Source organism: Panthera pardus, unplaced genomic scaffold (assembly GCF_024362965.1).
Source record: "Panthera pardus isolate Hobbes unplaced genomic scaffold, ASM2436296v1 HiC_scaffold_22, whole genome shotgun sequence".
Taxonomy (NCBI): domain Eukaryota; kingdom Metazoa; phylum Chordata; class Mammalia; order Carnivora; family Felidae; genus Panthera; species Panthera pardus.
In genome coordinates this window covers 15,767,113-15,787,996 of record NW_026526788.1, presented here as the reverse complement: position 1 = coordinate 15,787,996, position 20,884 = coordinate 15,767,113, and the positions used below count along the sequence as shown (strand labels likewise).

General features: G+C 39.5%; 1 protein-coding gene across 18 annotated transcripts in view; it reads left to right on the top strand.

Annotated features, from left to right (window-relative positions):
* Positions 1–20,884, top strand: part of PCDH15 (protocadherin related 15) — a 1,681,879-nt gene that overhangs the window by 1,533,398 nt on the left and 127,597 nt on the right. For all 18 annotated transcript variants that reach the window (XR_008425054.1, XR_008425055.1, XR_008425056.1 and 15 more), the window contains 2 exons: positions 902–1,011; positions 2,419–2,559. Coding sequence is in view for 15 of the 18 variants with exons in the window: in XM_053910276.1 (XP_053766251.1) it covers positions 902–1,011; positions 2,419–2,559 (251 nt within the window). In the remaining 3 variants the exon portion in view is untranslated. The remainder of the gene's footprint in view (positions 1–901; positions 1,012–2,418; positions 2,560–20,884) is intronic.

The window sequence follows — 20,884 nt, the reverse complement described above, 5'->3', positions numbered from 1 at the left end:
ATCCTAAGAAAAAGTCATGTGGAAGAAATGACAGCAGGGTTCATCTTGTCAGCTGGAGGAAAGAAAGATGAGGAAGGTTACAGAAGTTGTATTGGCTAGACCACAGAAAGATTCAGAGATGCTGTCCAAACCTCTCGGTTGCCAATTTTTTTTTTAATCTGTTGGATCTGGGTAGTATAAATACCTGTGTTTTATAAAAGCGAGATTATTTTCATTAACTTACGATTAAAGCTAGGATAGCCTAGTTAGAGTGACCGATATTGTAAAATAAAATGGAGAATTTGAGAATCAGTTGTGTTGTTGGAAATGTAGATTGGAAATTAAGTGAATAATCCCAACACTGAGGGCATCACATGGCTGCAGTTGAGCGAAATAAGCGAGTTCAAGAGAAAGGTGAGTTTTGTGACACCATCTGTTCAAATACTCTTAGAACCGTTAGAACTTCCCGGTCGAGCAAGAATAAGGGTTAGAAAGAGTCATCTGGAAGCTATTTGCTTAAGTTTGCTAACGTCAACAACACAAGAGCAACATTACACTTTAGCAAGTTGAGGGAGCAGATCGGAACCGCTTGCTTTCAGTTCAGAAGGTACCGTAGAGAAACAAGTAGAGAGAATTTTGTAGGATGTTTGGCAGATAATAAAATAGTATCTGAAATTAAATTTTATCCCAAATTAAAAATAATGCAGGTGACATGGCATTCGTAACCGAGATCATTTGCATCATTTTGAACCCAGTTTCTTAGGGCTGGCGTCTCAATGTGGGACTACCGTGAAAACTTCAGAAAATGTATTATTCAAATAAACGCACAGACACACTTAAACTAACACATTGTATTATTGAATTCCAAACTCTGTCTTGACAAATGGACTGTAAAAAATGAATCATCTTCTAAAACCTGCAGACCCCCTCCGGTGAGCGAACTTGCTGCCAGAGGCACAACAGTTGGTGTCATTTCTGCAGCGGCCATCAATCAGAGTATCGTGTACTCCATTGTCTCAGGAAACGAAGAGGGTGAGTGGATCCTCAGTCTCTGTTTTCGCCATAAACTAACAAACTGGGCTCTGAGATTCATTTTGGATTGAATTACTACTTACCCCATTTTTCTAATAAAATCCTCTCCAACTTAAAAGTAATTGGTATATTTGGGGTGCCTGGGGGGGCTTAAAAGTAATTGGTATATTTGGGGTGCCTGGGGGGCTCAGTCGGTTAAGCGTCTGACTACGGCTCAGGTCATGATCTCGCAGTTCGTGCGTTCAAGCCCCACTTTGGGCTCAGAGCCTGGAGCCTGCTTTGGATTCTGTGCCTCTCTCTCTCTCTCTCTCTGTCTCTCTCTTTCTCTTTCTTCCCCTCCCCCGCTTGTGCTTCCTGTTGTCTACCTGTTGCCCTGTTTTTCTCTTTTGATAAACTGGACGGCCAGGCATGTCGTAAGCGGTCAGGAAAGAGTCAATATACATGTAGTAAGTACATAAAGATTCAATATTAAATATTTATATGAATGAATATAAATAAATGCCGTTAAGCAATTTTCAAGGAAATTCTAAGTGTTTCAATGACCAACCATTAACTAGAAATTGCTCTCCCTGCAGCCAATGCTCACATCTTACTTTTCTTGCTGCCTTTCTTCTTTGTTCCCACTGTGCTGTTATGCCCCCTCCCTAAATATTACCAATGTCTAATGCCCCCTAGGATGTGGAGGACCATCCAAATCTACTGTGACTGATTGAGTGTGCAGTGCTTCCCAAATGTAATTGACTGATGAGACATTGATTTCCAGGACAATCTCAAAGTAACTGTAAAATCAGGGTATTCACGTAAGGATGCACTGATGATAATCTGAAGTTTGTGAAAGCCTCCTGTCACTTTCACGTATTACGTATTACATTTATTTATTTTTGAAAGACAGAGTGTGGGTGAGGGAGGCTCAGAGAGAGAGGGAGACACAGAATCAGAAGCAAGTTCCAGGCTCTGAACTGTCAGCACAGAGCCCGATGCAGGGCTCGAACCCATGTACCGTGAGATCATGACCTGAGCCCAAGGCAGAGGTTTAACCGACAGAGCCACCCAGGCACCCCTCACACATTACTCTTGTTACAAGAAGTGATTTAGGGGCACCTGGGTGGCTCAGTTGGTTAAGCATCTGGCAGTTGATTTCAATTCAGGTCATAATGTCACAGTTCATGAGATCGAGCCCTGCACTAGGCTCTGTGCTGACAGCATGGGGCCTGCCTGAGAGTTTCTCTCTCTCTCTCTCTCTCTCTCTCTCTCTCTCTCTCTGCGCCCCTCCCCCACTCACTTTCTCAAAAATACACTCTAAAAAAAAAAGAAGTGCTTTTAAAATCACAGGGCTTTTAAAGCGACTTTTTAATTTTCCTCTTATAGTGTGAAGGAAATGATCAAGAAGCTGTGTTTTAACTGCAGGTCTGTTTGGAATCCACAACATCACGGGTGTTATCTATGTCAATGCCCCTCTGGATTATGAGACAAGAACGAGCTATGTGCTTCGCGTCCAGGCTGATTCCCTGGAAGTGGTCCTCGCCAATCTCCGAGTTCCTTCGAAAAGTGAGTCATGTTACTTCGGCACTTTTAAGAATTGTGGGGTGCTTCTGCTCATTTCCTAATGAAATACACATGTCTGAAAGTTATCAGGGGAGAGCTTGGGAGACCATCAGCACTTAGGGCTGACTCCACATCCACTTCAGCCACTGAGGCAGGACAGTACAAGGAGCGATTTCGTACTCCTGAAATATCAAGGCAATAACATGCCATCTCCAGATTTTGTATACGCTATTGTTAGAATAACCTTTATTCTCAGTCTCACTGTAAGACTGGTAAACTCTCTGGAATGTACTGTTAACGGGAGGGGACTGTTCGACATTCTCTGAATTGTGTGGCTTCTTGTACTTACGGATTTTCTTAAGTGCAGAGGAAAATGTGGAAAATGCATCTTCAAACAGCGACTAACATATATTGTAAATTATGCATGGCGTGATATTTAACTCACATCCATTTCTAGGAGATGAAAATTATTATTCCTATTTTACAAAGACAAGATAAGAAAAGGTTAAGTGACTTTTTTAAAAATGACACTGCAGGTAAATGAAAACCTGGAGATTGAAGCTCACATCTTTTCACTCCAAAATCTTTCTCCCACACCTGTCTGTGGGATGCATAGGAGAGCAAGTAAAGCCAATTTGTGAAGGGACCCAGCACAGGTTCTGGGAGATGTTACTAATAACAAGAGAAAGGCTGGTCTTTTCCATCCACACAGGTACTACTCCTTTGCACTTCAGGGAGTTTATCTTTTTATAATCACACCAACTTTTTAACAGTATAGAAGACCAGAGAAAAATCTAATCTAACCATTGGTAGAACAGAGGCCCAGAGAGAGGGTGAAATGGGACTCTGAAACAGTGACCTTTGGCTCCAGGTCCTTCCCGTGCTGGTGCTCCTTCAATCAGCATCTGTAGGCTCTTTCCATAATTTGGCTATTGTTGAAAGTGCTGCTGTAAACACTGGGGTACGAGTGCCCCTATGCATCAGCACTCCTGTATCCCTTGGGTAAATTACGGAAAGAGCCTAAATGTCCATCAACTGATGAATGGATAAAGAAATTGTGGTTTATATACACAATGGAATACTACTTGGCAATGGGAAAGAATGAAATATGGCCTTTTGTAGCAATGTGGATGGAACTGGAGAGGGTTATTCTAAGTGAAATAAGTCAGTCAGAGAAAGACAGATACTGTATGTTTTCACTCTTATGTGGATCCTGAGAAACTTAACAGAAGACCATGGGGGAGGGGAAGGGAAAAAAAAGTTAGAGAGGGAGGGAGACAAACCATAAGAGACTCTTAAAAACTGAGAATAAACTGAGGATTGATGGGGGGTGGAAGGGAGGGGAAGGTGGGTGATGGGCATTGAGGAGTGTACCTGTTGGGATGAGCACTGGGTGTTGTATGGAAACCAGTTTGACAATAAATTTCATATTAAAAAAAAAGGAAAAAAAAATCAGCCTCTGTAGAAGGGGGAGCAGGGAAAAGGAAGAGTGAGTGAGAGGCCCCAGCAGGATGCAGGTGCCAGAGGGAGAGAGCTCCAGGCAGCGTGAGAAAGGAGACCAGGCGATGTGCCCTCGAATCTCCTCTTCCAGGTCAGTAGTGGATGGTCATGACAATAATGACTCCTGATCTAGGTAGAGAGCTGCACCTTGCTCGTAAAGGTACAACCAAGTCATTTGAAAAAAAAAATCAGATTATACAGGGTGTACCTTTGGAATTAAAGGAATTAAGTTGTGTTCAGTGATTATTCATCACTTGCATAATCAAATTGTTTAAAAATGGCAGGCCAGGGGCACTTGGGTGGCTCAGTCGGTTAAGCATCCGACCAGCTCCGGTCATGATCTCACTGTTTGTGAGTTTGAGCCCCTCATGGGGCTCTGTGCTGAACTCAGAGCCTGGAGCCTGCTTCGGATTCTGTGTCTCCCTCTCTCTTTCTGACCCTCCCCTGCTTACAGTCTGTCTCTCTCTCTTTCAAAAATAAACACTAAAAAAATTTTAAATAGCAGACCAGTTTCTTCAGTTTTTAAAATCTTTAAGCTGCAGGCAATTATATTTTTATAAAATATAGAGGAAGCTTCAAATTGTCAACTGAATTGTCTAAACCAGGAGTCAAAAAGTTAGAGTGGTTCTAAATTATATAATGTAAACTACCTTCTTGCAACTAAGAAAAATATGAAAGCTATTTGAAAACTGTATTTGCCATCTTTATTTGAAAAAAAAAAAAAAGAAACAGATTTAGAAAGAAAAACCTAAATATATAGGTTGTGGAACTTGGCAGTTTTCAAGAAACAGCTCCAAATTCTCGGAATAAAGACAAAGCGATAACTTTTATGTGAGTGTGTTACAACTAGTTCTCGTTACTTTAATGTAAACCTAAGGCTAATAAAAATTTAGCTAATGTACCCATTAGTGTTCTTACACGTGCCCAAGTTTGCCTGTAGAACTGAGACCAGTTATCAGGTTCCTGAATTAGCCTCTCAGAAGTGAATGAAGTCTAAAAGCTAAATGTTGGTTTGTTTAATGCCTGATGCTTTTAATATTGTTATTAACATTTCGTGACTGACCTCTGCCTCGTGAGTCTGTAATACAAACTCATATATTTAAATCACTGTTTCACTTATTAATGACTCTTAATGGCCTATAATCAACCTCTAGTTCATTAGCTATACAAAAATAAGAACATTATGTAAATTAGGTTAATTAATTAATGGTCTAAAGGTTTATCCCTGCTTTAGAAGTAGCTGTCCCGTGGTCTTCAGCCATATGTCATATGAATAAAGTAATAAAGAAGGGAGATTTGATTCATTAAAGTATTTTATCATAATTCCTTTACCAAGAATTTATTAATGAAATCATTTGCAAAGTAAGTTTTATGACTATGCTGTAACTGAACTTAATATTTAAATGCAATTTCATATTTAAAGTAGGACCATTTCAGAACTCATTTCATAATTTTGACCCTAGGAATATTGGAAACATGCTAATCTTTTACTGCAGACATTTCAAACATACATAAAATTCCAGAGAGGATTATAATGACTCTCCAAGTGGCGACTACCCAAGTTCATTACCAAGTCCCCAGAAATGCTCTCACCCACTCCCTCCCTTATTATATTGAAGCAGGTCAGACACACAATATTTCATCCGCAAAATATCTCAATATGTGTCTCTTAAAAATAAGGACCCAAAACTTAATCATAATACCATTATTACTCTCCCAAAATTAATAAAAGTCCCTCCATATCATTGAATATCCAGTCAATATTCATATTAAAGAATTACTCATATCAGAATCCTAATGTATTAGATCCATCTATTATGATTGGTTGAAAAGGGTTTTAAGTGTCTCTGTTAAAATATAGGCTTCACCACCACCACCTGATTTGACTCCCTCTGATGTTTATTTGTTCAAGATTTCGGGGGCGCCTGGGCAGCTCGGTGAGTTGAGTGTCAGACTTCAGCTCAGGTCATGATCTCATGGCTCGTGAGTTAGAGCCCCATGTCAGGCTCTGCTCTGACAGCAGGGATCTTGCTTGGAATTCTGTCTCTCTCCCAATCTCTCTGCCCTCCTTGGCTCATGCTGTCTCTCTATCAAAATAAATAAACATTCAAAGGAAAAGAAACCAGATTTCTGAAGAGTGGGTTTCAACTATTGAATCTTTAAGGGGCCACTTCAGATCTTGTTCTGTCTCCTTTATTTCCTGTAAAATGGTAGTGAGAGCTAGAGGCCCTGTTTGATTAACTGTTTTCTGGGTTTTTTGGTTGGTTTGTTTTTTTGTTTTTTTTTTTTTGGTTTTTAACAAATGAATTGTAGGCAATATTCACTGCTTCCTTAAAGAGGCACAGCAGTCCCTGTGACTCTCCTGATGGTTACAACCCCGATAGTCATTTCCTATCCATTCCTTCCTTCCATTTCTTCTGCATTTATTAGCCAGATATTTCCATAAAGAGAAACTTCTCCATATCAAATATTTAATCACCCCAACATCCTCCTCCTGTAGGAAAGACAGGGAAAAAAAATGTTTGATTCTTCCCTTTTATTTCTTGGTTTTCAAAATAATGCACTGATTCACTCTCCTACTCCAAATGTGACCGCTGCAATAACAAATGTTTTGGGTTTTATGGGCCATATGGTCTCTGTTGAACTACTCAGTTCTGTTGCAGCTTGAAAGGAGAGACAGTATGTAAACAAAATGGCGGCTGTACTCCAACAAAATTCTACCTGTCCAACCAGGCTGTGGCTGGACTTGACCTTTGTTGTGACTCTTACTTTTACTTTACATAATCCACTTGGCCTCCCCCTCTTCTGTCTGTGTATCTCCTCCTGTGAGCAATGCTTCTGTTTCATCCACTTCCTTTTCCCACATTTCTAATCTGAAGAAATACTGTTTTATCCCTGTTAATAAGATAATCAGTCATTGAACTGTCTACAGTTTATCCTGTAATAGACTCCTCAGAGTAGGATTATAAGAATGGCATTTCCTATATCTTTGTGCATTAATGACAGTTTATCTATGGACCTGGAAATTGAATGTAATTTGATTAGATATAAAAGCCTCAAATCATATTCTTTTCATTGGTCTTAAATATTTCACTCTGGATTTTTCTTCCAGGGAGTATTACTGTCAAAAAGAATAATGACAAACTTTTTTTTTTTCCCAAGTGAGTGTTTGTCTTATTTCTGAATTTCCAAGGAATTTACTCTTTTTCTTTAAAGCTCAGTAGTTTTATTGGAATGTGTCTTGCAATTGGCTATTTTGAGTCATTTTCTACATATATACATAGCATATGCATTCAACTCTTATTTCAGAAAACATTTCAATTCTAATTTTTAAAATATTTTTGTTTCACTAACTCGGTTTTCATCATAGGAGACCCCTACTATATAAATGATGAATATTCTCCTATCTTTTATATCCCTTTATCTCATATCTCATTAATATCTCTCTTAATTACATTTAAATATTTTTAAGATTTTAATTTGAGTTTTTCTAAAGTCTGATACACATTTTCCTTTCACGGTTTCTGTTTTTTCCTAAATAATTTTAGTTTGTTTCAGCATACTACAGTACAGCTTGAATATTTTTTCAGACGCCTTGATGTTTTAAAAGCTATTATTTTGCTCACTGTTCTTTTTTTCCTTGTGGGCTTTAAACATAGCCTTTTTCAAGTTTTCATGTTTAAGTGAAATTAGATTCTCCATACTTTTAAAAGAGGTAAATGGGCTAAGATAGCTTTGCTAGCCCTAGAATATTATTTCAGATATTTTCACAAAGTGATAAAGAAAACATTATCCTTCTACTTTTAGAAATATGCTTGCCTTTTCTGTTTGTTTGTTTTTTTTAATGTTGATTATTTTTGAGACAGGGAGTGTAAGCCAGGGAGTGGCAGAGGATCCGAAGTGGGCACCAAGCTGTCAGCACGGAGCCCAATTCGGGGCTCCAACTCTCCACCATGAGATCGTGAGCTGAGCCCAAGAAGTTGGAGGTGTAACCGACTGAGCCGCCCAGGCCCCCTTAGACATCTGCTTGCTTTTATCTGCATTCCCACATTGACTGAAGAAACTTTCTCTCTCTTTTTTTCCCCTCTTTTGCCCTCATTGTCGCCGCCCTGCTCAGTTTCTATTTTGCTCTCAGTGTTTTCTCCTTTCTCGTCAGCGTGGAGGCTGCCCCTTTGCTTTTATGTTGCTGTAGTCACCTTTCCATTTCACTGGCTCCCACGACGGCAGAAATGTTTGGCCTTCCCTCCACCTCCTTAAAAACAGGTGCCGTTTTCACACTTGCTGGTAAGGCAGAGAACCTGATAATGCGGAGAGCTGTTTTCTCTGCTCATCTTCTGTGGTTTGGAGCTTAGCTTGTTGCCATATTTAGCTGGGGATATTATCTGTTTTTGGTGTGATTGCTAGGATATTACTCTAATTACATAAACGTGAAGGTGAGGAGACTTGGTGTCGGAGGACTCCCACAAAAACAACTCTCCGTGTTAATAATGTAGTTCCATGGCTGTTGACACAGAGATTCCTGGGTCACAGCGTTAGGACCTCAGTGCTCAGGATGAAAGTACCAGCTGGAGGATCAGCACAGAGGTCGGCATACAGTGCGGGTCCCAGAGCTCCAGACCCCACAGGCAGGTGCAAGGCCAGGGAAGAGGGCACTGGGTGGAGGGCATGGCGGGGAAGCAACAGGAGCTCGGAGATGCAGCCACTTTTATAGCAAACAACAGCGGTCTTCCTAGAAAGGGGGACCAGGGAAATTGCTGGACCATGCAACGCGTGTCTGCAAGACAGCATCTCACTTCTCAGAATTGCCGACCGCATAAAGAGTTCTGTGCCCCGGTGGGGGAAAAAGCCCGGGGCATCACAGTGTTGGCACAATCAGCATGACACATGGAGGCTGAAGACCCTACCCCCCCCCCCCGCCCCACCCCGCCGCCCAGGGAATTCTGTCCCCAGGACTTGACCATCCAAATCCCGATCTCTTTTTAATGAGGCATGATTCAGGAGGATTGAAATATTACATTTCACCTTAATCATCTTCTTCAGATCCCTAAATGCACATTTTAATCCAAGGATATTTGAAATGATTGTTGAATCAGTGGAATTGTTTCACGGTCGATGGATTTTGGAGAATGAGAGCTCTGGGACCCTCTGCAGCTTTCATACTGTGCTAGCTGATACCCAGTTTAGGATTCGGTTTTTACTCACATGCTTTAGATTTCCCATATAGGGCTTCTAGATGTATTTTCCTTTCCTTAACTGCTTTTATCATTAAACCCCACTAATTATCCTGGGAAGTTGTAATAAATATATGATCAAATGAATGATGTATGGAAGAATCCAAATTAACAGAAAGCATTTTTAAAGAGCAAATTTTCCAAGAATGGAAAAATAAACATGAAAAGAAAGGGTCTAGTTCATTAGCTTACTGCTAAAGTAAAAGTAGGTGACACAAATTGTATCCCAATAAGCCACACATATGATAGGTTCCTCTCTTTTTCCCACAACTTCCTATTTAACAAACTGTGGGATTAACGTATCACTGACTAGTCTAGGACGTAGAGAGAATTGTTTGTCTTTGAGGGCTAGGCCATCCCACTGCCTTGATGGTGATTATTAGTATTTATAATATGCCAGGCATTATAATAGGGTTTTAGGGCACAGAGATATTGAAATGAAGTTGCTATTTCCAAAATCCTTTTTCCCATTGCCAGACAGACCATGCACCATGCACCATGCAATGACTACACTATTAGGGATCCAGTGGCTGCTGGGGATCCCAGCACAACGTAGCAGAAAAGAATGAACAGCTAATGTGTGGGATAATCGAGAAGTCTTTTCAGAGGGATTGATCTGTGAGCTGTATCCTAAAGAATGAGCAGAAGAGATTTGAAAGGATACCTCCAAACACTACTAGTGAGCATGTATTAGAAATGATGACAGAGCGCCTGGGTGGCTCAGCTGGTTGAGCGTAGGACTCTTGGTTTCTGATCGTCTCATGAGCTCACAGTCCAGGAGATCAAGCCCCGCCTTGGGCTCTGTGCCCACAGCGTGGACCCTGCTTGGGCTCCCTCTCTCGATGCCCCTCCACTGCTTGTGCTCTTGCTTCCTCTCTGTCTCTCAAAATAACTAAACTTAAGGAAAAAGAAATAAAGAAATGAAAAGAAGATAACTCTTAAATTGGAAGTTTGGAAAACAGTACCAAGATAGGGGCGCCTGGGTGGCTCAGTCAGTTGAGCATCCGACTTTGGCTCAGGTCATGATCTCATGGTCCGTGAGTTCAAGCCCTGCATCGGGCTCTGCGCTGACAGCTCAGAGCCTGGAGCCTGCTTTGCATTCTGTGTCTCCTTTTGTCTGCCCCCCTCTCCTCTGAAAAATAAATAAAGCATTATTATTTTTTTTTAAGTACCAAGATACAATTGACCTAAAATGACCAAGAGACGTGCAGGAAATAGATACAGATTGTCAAAGATATTTAAGATAAAAACAAACAGATCAGTAGTTTACCACTCTATAAACCCTTACTCCCAAGGAGAATAAAAATGATCAAGTGAATGGGGAGTTAGAAAGGACTTTATCTGAAATATTCCTTTGGGGGAAAAAGGTTGTAAAATTTTGTTTGTGTGCCGTTCCCAATACATCCATCCCCAGAAAAGGGGATGTGAGAGTAGGAAGTCTTCGATCTCAAGTGTATAACGTTAGTGACGAGGAAGAACACAGAGCTGTCAGCGAGGGACTGGAGTGCCCACAGCTATGAGGACAGCTGGCAGGGTAGAGCTGTGGCCACATGAGGACGAGCCTGTGCTTGTGGGATGACGCAGGCAGAGAACCGGTGAATGTGGTCCAGATCTGGGACACCGACGAACGCTAGCTTTTGTCGAAGTACAGAACAATCACCTGGACGACGGCAAAAAGCAAAAAGCAGAATGTGGAAATGGACTGCCGCCTCCGTCTAAAGGGACGAGACAGAGCCAACTGAAATGCACGTCCCAAGCCCGGGTGCTTGCAGAGGGCACGCCCGTGCTCAGAGCGCCCCGCCACCACATCTGCTTGAAACACAGGTCCGGCCCCAGGGGGTCTGACCATCTCACAACAGCAGTGTTGAAGTGGGAACCTTCCTGCCTCCCTCACCAACCTTTCCTCCTCAGCCGCCAGGGCCGGAGTGTTATGACACAGCAGCCAGAGAACGGTGACGAGGCTGATTAGTAAGGAAAAAAGAAGTCTCTTGGGGCACCTGGGCGGCTCAGTGGGATGAGCACCTGACTTTTGATTTCAGCTCAGGTCGGATCTCACGGTTTGTGAGTTCGAGACCTGCATCGGGTTTAGCACTGTCAGTGCAGAGCCTGCTTGGGATTCTCTCCCTCTCTCTCTGTCCCTCCACTTCTCTCTCTCTCTCTCTCTCTCTCTCTAACTAAATAAATACATAAGCTTAAAAACATAATAATTTTAAAAAATCTCTTACAACCTCTTCCCCAAAGGCAGGAGACTCTCCAGGATCATATCTCAACTGGGGAGGAAGAAAATTTTACCTTTAAATTAAATTTGAAGTATTGATTAATTTATTGAACTAGGTTACTTTTTTTAATGTTTATTTATTTTTGAGAGATGGAGACAGAGCCTGAGCAGGGAAGGGGCAGAGAGAGAGGGAGACACAGAATCTGAAGCAGGCTCTAGGCTCCAAGCTGTCAGCACAGAGACTGATGTGGGGCTCGAACTCATGAACCATGAGATCATGACCTGAGCGAAGTCAGATGCTTAACCGACTGAGCCACCCAGGTGCCCCTGAACTAGATTATTTTTAACTTAACCATGATTATAGTACTTTCTTTTTTTTTATTTTATTTTTTATTTTTTTTTTAATTTACATCCAAATTAGTTAGCATATAGTGCAACAATGATTTCAGGAGTAGATTCCTTAGTGCCCCTTACCCATTTATCCCATCCCTCCTCCCACAACCCCTCCTGTATAGTACTTTCTGTTAATTAAAAATGTTTGCTTTTTTTTAGTATCAGGAGTAGCCTGAGCTTTTGTTCAGCTGCAGGAAAAAGACTGCCCCAAAATCAGTAGGATGAAAGGAAGAGCAGAAAAGACAAAATAGACTTTTATAGTTGTATTCTTTATGTCCATGTGAAGCGTACCATTTCGCCGTGGCTGGAGAACAAAATATAGTTTAAACATTTTTTAAATTGTTTTTGAACGTTTATTTATTTTTGAGAGACACAGAGTACAAGCAGGGGAGGGGTAGAGAGAGAGGGAGACACAGAATCCGAAGGAGGCTCCAGGCTCTGAGCTGTCAGCACAGAGCCCGATGTGGGGCTCGAACTCATGGAGTGTGAGATCAGACCTGAGCCAAAGTCAGACGCTTGACCACCTGAACCACCCAGATGCCCTTAAGCATGTTTAATGAATTTAAACTACTGGAGGATAAGGATTTTTGTCTGATTATTGCAACATTCCAGGAGCCTAAAGGCATAGCAGAAAAATATAGTCAGTAAAGTTTTACCCAGTAAATGAGCAAGTCTGGAAAAAGAAGGCTGGATTATGAAGGGATTTGGCTATGAGGCTAATGGTATGCACCCATACAACCCACCCATTATCCCCATTTAGTTCTCTTCTGCTGGCCCCATTCTCTCAGGTCTCCATATTTTCCTGCTTGCCTCTCGTATTGAGCATTATTTTTGTTCAAATAAGTGTCTTCATTTCGTGAAAGAAAGACAATCATGAAGGTATTCATGTTTTTCATGTTATTTCAAAATTCTGAGCCCCCTTTTGTGCCTACGTTCTCCATCTCCGCAGACCAGCTCGGTCTCTCCTGTCTTTTCAGGATGGAACGTCACTGTTCCCAGAGAGACCCCGAGGGTCCTGCGTCCAGAACACATTCCACGGACACTTATGTCGGTATTCCTGCCACTAAGTCATCGCCATGTGTTTATCCTGATGTAGAGAAAGAACTCTAATATGCACCTTTATAACTAGCTCCTAGCTGGATAGTTTGATTTGTGGGATTCCACAACTGAAATGCAATTTTTCTTTTATGGTAAAGTTATAATTATCTTTAAGTGTGGAAGAAAAAAAAAGCAGCTTTTTATAAATGTAGCCTTGTGTTGTGATTCAATAGCTGGCCTTTCAATCAGGAATAAATGACAGGACAATTAAGATAAACCTTAAATGGGTGATAAAACAACTCAAATGCTATTGATTTCATTTTATAGTTTTGCTTCAGGGTACATGCTTGTAATACATTTCATTTCCTTGGCTTTTCTGGTTCTAAACAGAAGGTCTGTGACAAGTAATGCTAATGACTCTTTACCCGTGATTGACCGACTCACAAAGCATTCCTCATGCAAGTTGGGTGACAACATCGTAGCATCTCACACGTTATTTTTAGTCCTGAAATCCCAGATATGTTCCAGGTCTTATACTTGTTCAACAAATATATAACCATGAGTTTAGAAACTATATTCATATACTTTACTAATTTCAAACTTGGAGATTACATTATGAAAACTAATACCGTTATATCCTTTATTGTATTTTTGTCGCTAACATTCTAGGTATCTTCTGTAAACACACAGTTAAAACAATTACATTCTAATGAAACAAAACTTTATCTGTCCAAGAAAACAACTGAATAGTGCAAAATATCTTTGCTTGGAAAAACAATTTTAAAAATTCTTATTAAATTTTATTAATACACTTTGGAAACCAAGTGCATTCACACAATATTCTTCCATTGACCCCAAAAGTTATTTGTTGAACCCATGACAAAGATTGTTATCAACCCTTCTAAATAGAGTGCAGATTATAATACATGTTTCTTCACATGTATTATGAAGAAAAAATCCTGTTTCATGAGGAAATCATTTTATATCCCTTCCATGGTCAAATAAAACTAAAATACTTAAAAGGGTCTAGGAATGAATAAAATTGTTCTCCTTAACTTATACCTAAGATTAAGCCCCAGGGCCTAAAGACAGGTGATACAATTTCTTTATTCTTGGGGACTTCTATTTAATTAATATAGTTAATAATTTAATTTTTTCCTTGCCCTTTCAAGCAGAATTTAAATTGAGTTTTGAATGGAGCCCATTTAGTGATTCACAAATATTTTTGCAAACTTGAATTCTGTTTCTGAGAGCAACAATCATTCCATTAATAATAAAGCCCCAAACTATGCAATAGAAACTCTATACCTTTTGCTTCAAAAAACTCCCGTTTCAATAGAGGCAAACTAAGCTCCGGCAAATGCTCATGAAACTATGCACAGCAGAAGTGAGATCTGTTAAATCGTAGATATTACAGAAGTAGCAGCATTTCCAGAAATGGAAAACAGAAACAACTCTCTGGATAACATAAGCATAAAATTTATCTTGCCTATTACAAGTACAGGGGAAATTATCAGAATTTTTGTGTTGAATACCTTGATTCCTCATATTGTTGATGAGTATATCCATTGGCCCTCTACCCGCTGTTGTTACACGACCAAGGTCCGCTATTCTCTGTAGATTAAGGCAGCACAAGTCTTTTTCCTATTTTGCTAAAGATTTGGATAGCTATTACATCATTGTATTTATTTTTATCCCTTATAACAAATAGAAAGTGAACATTCTTTTCTCTTACTGACATGTTCTACTTTGACCAGTCTTAACAAGCTGACAAACTTACTGATAGGTTATTTTTAGAAAGAAAAACAGTTGCCCACTAACTAGACAAAAATAAATTTCAGCATTATGTAGTAAAAAGTATGGGGGAAAGAGCCATGCAGAAGGAATATAAGGAGGGTGAACTTTCAGAAGTTTTCATTGTCTCTCCTTGAAGGGGTTCTCCATACTGCTTAGCATTTCCTAGGTCACTGCATTCTTAATTTCCATATTGACTGAGTTCTTCCCCCTTTCTCTCAAGGAATTGCTACACCTTGTGGTTTTCGGTTACACCGTTCCCTGGTCCAAAATGTACTTCTGTCATTGTTTTCTGGACCTAATCATTTTACAAGGCTCATTTTACAGCTCTTCTCATGTTTTACCTTTCCTTAACCACCCAGGGCCCCTATCAAGTGAGGAACAAATACATCTGGCCGGTCAGTTTTCAAAGGCAAGGATGTGATATCCTGGTGCCTCAGTTTCCATCACAGAGACAACTCCGAGAATATAAAGTTTGAGATGGATCCTAGATAAAGTTTGAGACGTATCCTAAAGGAGACAATAGTATGGATGACAGTCTGGAGGAGATCAATTTCAGGGGAAAATAGTGAATACTTTTTTGTGCAATGGAGAATTTGCCTGGTTAAATATATTTGATGCCATGTGCTAACATTTTCTATCGGAAAAACCACTCTTGTGTTTTCTATTGCTCTACTCAACTTTGCCTTGTTGACATCTATTATTTATATTAACAGTAACATTGCACTTAACTCTTAGATCTTGTTATGACTGACTTTGGCCAACATTTATGTCATTCTTACATGGAATAACTAATAGAGCCATAATATTATTATTATTCTCAGTGATTGTGACTTGTTAAGCATATGAAGTGACAATAGAATATTAGATATATGGCAAAATAACAGAATCTAGTGCATTCCAAAATAAAAGCTGTGAATTCATACACAGTATGGGCTACAGAATACTATGCTATTTTTATCCTGAAATCAGGTGTCACTTACCTTCGATTACATGACATGGATTGGTAAGTTTTTGTGGTTCCTCTTGTAATTATATTATTCTTTGACTGACACTAGTGTCCATAATTAGAATTACATAGTCAAGGTAATTTATATTAAAGTCATAAAAACTTGGCCTATAATTCTTATTTCATTATAAAGGAAAGATGTGTACCTTATTTTTAAGAATGATATCCTAATTTGTGCTAATAGACACATCAAGAGATATGTAAGAACAAAGGAAGCCAAGAAATTATATATGTGGGTGTGTGTGGGGGGGGAGTGTGTGGGTATAGTTATATACCTAAATATGATATACACTTTCACAGTTATATATATATATATATATATATATATATATATATATATATATGTATATATATATCATTATATAAATATACATATACACACACACATATATATATATATATATTTTCAAACACACTAATACATTTTAAGTTCTTGTTTTACTTACAGCAGCTATGATCCTTTTGTTTTCTGAAACACATCTAATATGATTAGGTTTCCTGTCACCTGGCCCCAGAAATATTATCTAATGTTAGAGGGGTCATGATAAAACCGTACATTAAACAACTATGTTGAGTACTTGAAAGGCATAAGCATTTTTTCTAAATGCTGTAAGGGGATAAGTGCTTATAAAGGGAGATCATGGTCTTCAAAGGGTCTCCCTTCCCGTGGAGAAACCATGTTGTGCAAGTATAAAAATACGTAGTAGCACCAAGAAAGTATGTGGCCAATTGATGTGAGAGAGGCATAGACATCCATGGTTTGAGTTTAAACAGAATAAATCACTGTGGTAGACTAAATCGTTTATAGATTAAGCTGGGAAATGAAAGATTTAGCTAAAGCAATACCTGGTTTTGTCTGCTAATCCATTCTGTTAGGGTAAGTGGAGAAAAGGAAGGACAGAGGACTGAGAGAGGAAATTGGAAGGAAAAGCTGGGGGAAGGGATTTACAAGGTGAGTCCAGAGGACAGTGACCAGCATAGTGGTAGCAGAGAGTTAATGAGAAGAGAAATGGGAAGCAGAAAAGTATAGGAAAAATCAGAAAGCCGTGTTCAAAATATGCATAGTCCAGGAGTACCTGGGGCGGGGTGGGGGGGGGGGGACGCTCAGTCATTTAAGCCTCTGACTTTGGCTCAGGCCATGATCTCGCAGTTCGTGAGTTCAAGCCCCTCGTTGGGCTCTGTGCTGACAGCTCAGAGCCTGGAGCCTGCTTTGGATTCTGTGTCTCCCTCTCTCTCTGCCCCTCCCCAACTCATGTTCTGTCTCTCTCTCTGTCTCTCAAAAATGAATAGTTAAAAAAAAATTAAAGGTACATGTATAAATATACAGAAGAAGATTTATTATAAGGGGTTGGCTCACATGATCTTGGAGACTGAGAAGCCCCATGATCACCTGTGTGCAGGCTGGAGGCCTAGGAGAGCTGGTGGTGTGGTTCCAGTCCAAACACAAAGGCCCGAGAACCAACAGAGCTAATGATAAAGGTGTAACCTGCGGTGTGAGTCTGGAGGTCTAAGGACCAGGAGACCCAATGTCTGAAGAAGAAGGATGACCCAGCTCAAGCATAGAGCAACTTCATCCTTCCTCCATCTTTTTCTACTGTTCAGCCTCAGCAGATTGGATCATGTCCACCCACACTGGGGAGGGTGATCTTCTGTACCTGGTCTGCTGGTTCAAATCTCAAAACATCCTCACAGATGCACTCAGAAAGAATGTGTTACCAGCTATCTGGGCTTCTCTTAGTTTAGTCAAGTTTGACACATAAAATTAACGCTCACCAGTCAGCGAGTTGGGGAAAATGTAGGGCATATGTAAGAGAGAAGTTGATAGAGGGCGCCTGGGTGGCTCAGTTGGTTGGGCATCCAACTTCAGCTCAGGTCATGATCTCACAGTCTGTGAGTTCCAGCCCCATGTCGGTCTCTGTGCTGACAGCTCAAAGCCTGGAGCCTGCTTCAGATTCTGTGTCTCCCTCTCTCTCTGCCCCTCCCCTGCTAATGCTCTGTCTCTCTCTGTCTCAAAAATAAAAACATACAAAATTTTTTTTAATAAAAAAAAAGAGAGAAGTTGATAGGACTTGATGACTGACCATAAATAGAAAGAAACAAATCAAGGATCATCTTATATTTTTGATCCTGGACAGCATAAATTATATCTAGAAAGTAGTTGGAAATAAGAAACTGAACTTCTGAAGGATGTTCAAGACTTGGCTTATAGATTTTGGAAGATGTCATATAGAATGGGTTGCTTAGGCCAAGGGATTATTATGCCAAGGATCACTGGCATCACATGGTATAAATGTTAATGAGGTTTAACTGGGAAAATCAGGCAGAAAGGGATCAAAGAGAAAAAGCATCTGTCTAGCTTCTGTAACCCTCAGAAAGAACTTTAGTCCGCACATACTTGAACACACCATAAAAGGAGCTAAAATCAGTGGACTCATAATGGTTTGGTTCTCCATATTTAAAGAGAACTTAAAAAATGAGGATAAGGAAAAATTCATTGACCACTTTACAGTGGAGCTTCCTGGTCAAGGAAATAAGCCTTAACACAAGGGGGCTGATGAAGCCAACCAGCCTGTACCAGGGAGAGGCAGTCAGGATCCATTAAACCATCCCAGAGCCAATGACCTTGTTACTTATTAATCTGCCAGAAGAGGAGAACTGATGAGCCCTCAGGGCCCTCTGACCTTGTCTCTGTGAGGGACAGGCAGGAGAGAAGAGCAGCAAAAGACTAAATTTGAGGGAAGCCCTTCATTTAGTGAATGAGAGAAAAGAACAGCCAATTGAAGAGGCCGAGAAAAGAGGAGTAAAATTTGTGTAATAATGGCCTGTTATGCAAAGGACAGAAGGATGGTAAAAACATCAAACTTCACAGATATTCAAGAAAATTTGAAGCTAAAGAAATTACGATGGATGACACTTAGCTGACCCATGCAGACACTGTGGTTCATGTCAAATAAATAGAGAAGACTTGTTCATGGAAGAAGACAGGGAAATCATAGTAGATAAAGGATTTCTTGGTTTTATCAGCACAATAGACACAATTCATGTATTCAACAGTCCCTGATTTTATTAATTTTATATATTTATGAGCATGCCTTTCAGTTTAATTTATGTATTATGTGTATTAAAAAGCCAATGCTGAGAATGTAAGGTTTCAGAGATAAAAAGCTTAAATATAATCTTTCTTCTTCATCATACTCAAAATGCAAGTCTAGTAGTCCATTTTCTTCCAAAGCTAATTCATTCTTTATCCCCAGGAACTTTTGTAAGTTCAGTTAATCAATCTTGTCCCTCTCAGTCTTAATATCTTATACCTAATTAGTCCCATACATAACATATTAAAAATAATTATAGACAAACAATTCAAAGGAAATCATTATTTTCAATGTTGTCACTTTTAATTTTTAAAGTCTGTTCCAGTTAGTAATTTACAACATATGCTTGCTTCAAGATTCCGTAATAGATATTCCTATATGTATGTTTTATTAAAATGCACAAGTCAGTTAGATACTCTAACCTGTCCAGGAGCTTAATTACACTTATGAAAGATTCATATTAGCGGATACTCCATAAATGCTGAGATCTGCATGACACTAAAACATCAGAGGCAAAGAGGAATTCTGTAAAAAATATTTATTAAGGAAAATGTTATAACTCATAATTTACCAATGAAACCATTCAAAATCCAGATTACTTTGGGGTGCCTGGGTGGTTCAGTTAGTTGAGTGTCTGACTTTGGCTCAGATCACGATTTCATCATCAGTTTGTGAGTTTGATCCCCCAGTCAGGCTCTCTGCTGTCAGCCCAGAGCCTGCTTCAGATCCTCTGTCCTTCCCCTCTCGTGGACTCTTTTTCTCAAAAATAAATAAATGCACAAAAAATAGCCTTAACAGAACAGCAGACAAAAGACAGATTCCTAAAAATCTAAAAGAATGAATTGTTTAAGGTCCCTAACTTTGTTACCAGACAGGCCTGAGTTCCATACACATCTCTGATCTTTACTAATATCTTTAAGCTTTAGAATCTTCAACGCAATATCAGAATAAATATGTCTATTCCTTCTAAGCTGTTCGAGAATTTTAAACAAAATGATGTCTACAAAGTACTTAACTTATTAGAACATGGGAAACACCCGGTGGAAAAATCCATAGCAATTATTATCTCTATTGTTTTTATTATTGTCACTAGCTATATGTTTGAGTGACACTTAAACATTAGTAATAGCATGCTGAAAGTGCTTCGTCTTCTTTTATAGATCATTGTATATAGAGATTCCACATTTCTCTGTAAGTTCTCCATGTAACCAGTGGTTGTAGGTTGTGACATATTAGAAATGTAGTCAGGCCATCTTTTGGCATTTTTAGATTTGAATACTCTTATCTTGATAGATAAATTGATAATGTATGTACAAAAAACTAAAACTGTCAACATTTTCCCAAAAAGACTGGTGGAATTAATGCCTTTTGGTAACTTCAAAGAAAAGATCCAAACGTTTTGTTTAGGTAGGAAGTTATAGTCCCCATTCTCTGAGGTAGACTAAGTTTTTCCCACCAAATGTACCTGGGATGCTTCTTTGGTTAGAAGCAACAGGGACCTCCTCTGACTGACTTATATTAAAAGGAACTTACCAGAAGAGTACTTGGTGGCTTGCATAATCATTGGAGAATCTGGATAGGATCCAAGGAAGGACAAAATACAAGATACGCTTTGGCAATTTTGGTCAGAAACTCAGAGCACTGCTTTTTTGGACACCTTGGATCACGAACCTTCAAGCAAATGGAAGTCAGCTCAAAGGAAAGAATCTGATGAATCTGGGTTGAGACAGGTAACTTTGAACATGGGTGGGGTGCAGAGCACTGAACAAGGCACAAGGCATATGGAGCTATAGTAACTCGAGGGCAAAAAGATGGAGTTCTACGTCTAAAATAAGGGAGGAAGGGATGTTGAGCAGATATATATATATATATATATATATATATATATATATATATATTAAAAAAAATCTACTTTTTCAAATATCAATTTAGGACCAAAATGAGGTTGAGTGAGATGCTTAGGTAGGCAGTGTGGGAACAGTCACATATTATTTGAAAGTTATAGCGCTAGATTTCACTTTCTGTCATAATGAAAATCTAATTTTCATTTTTA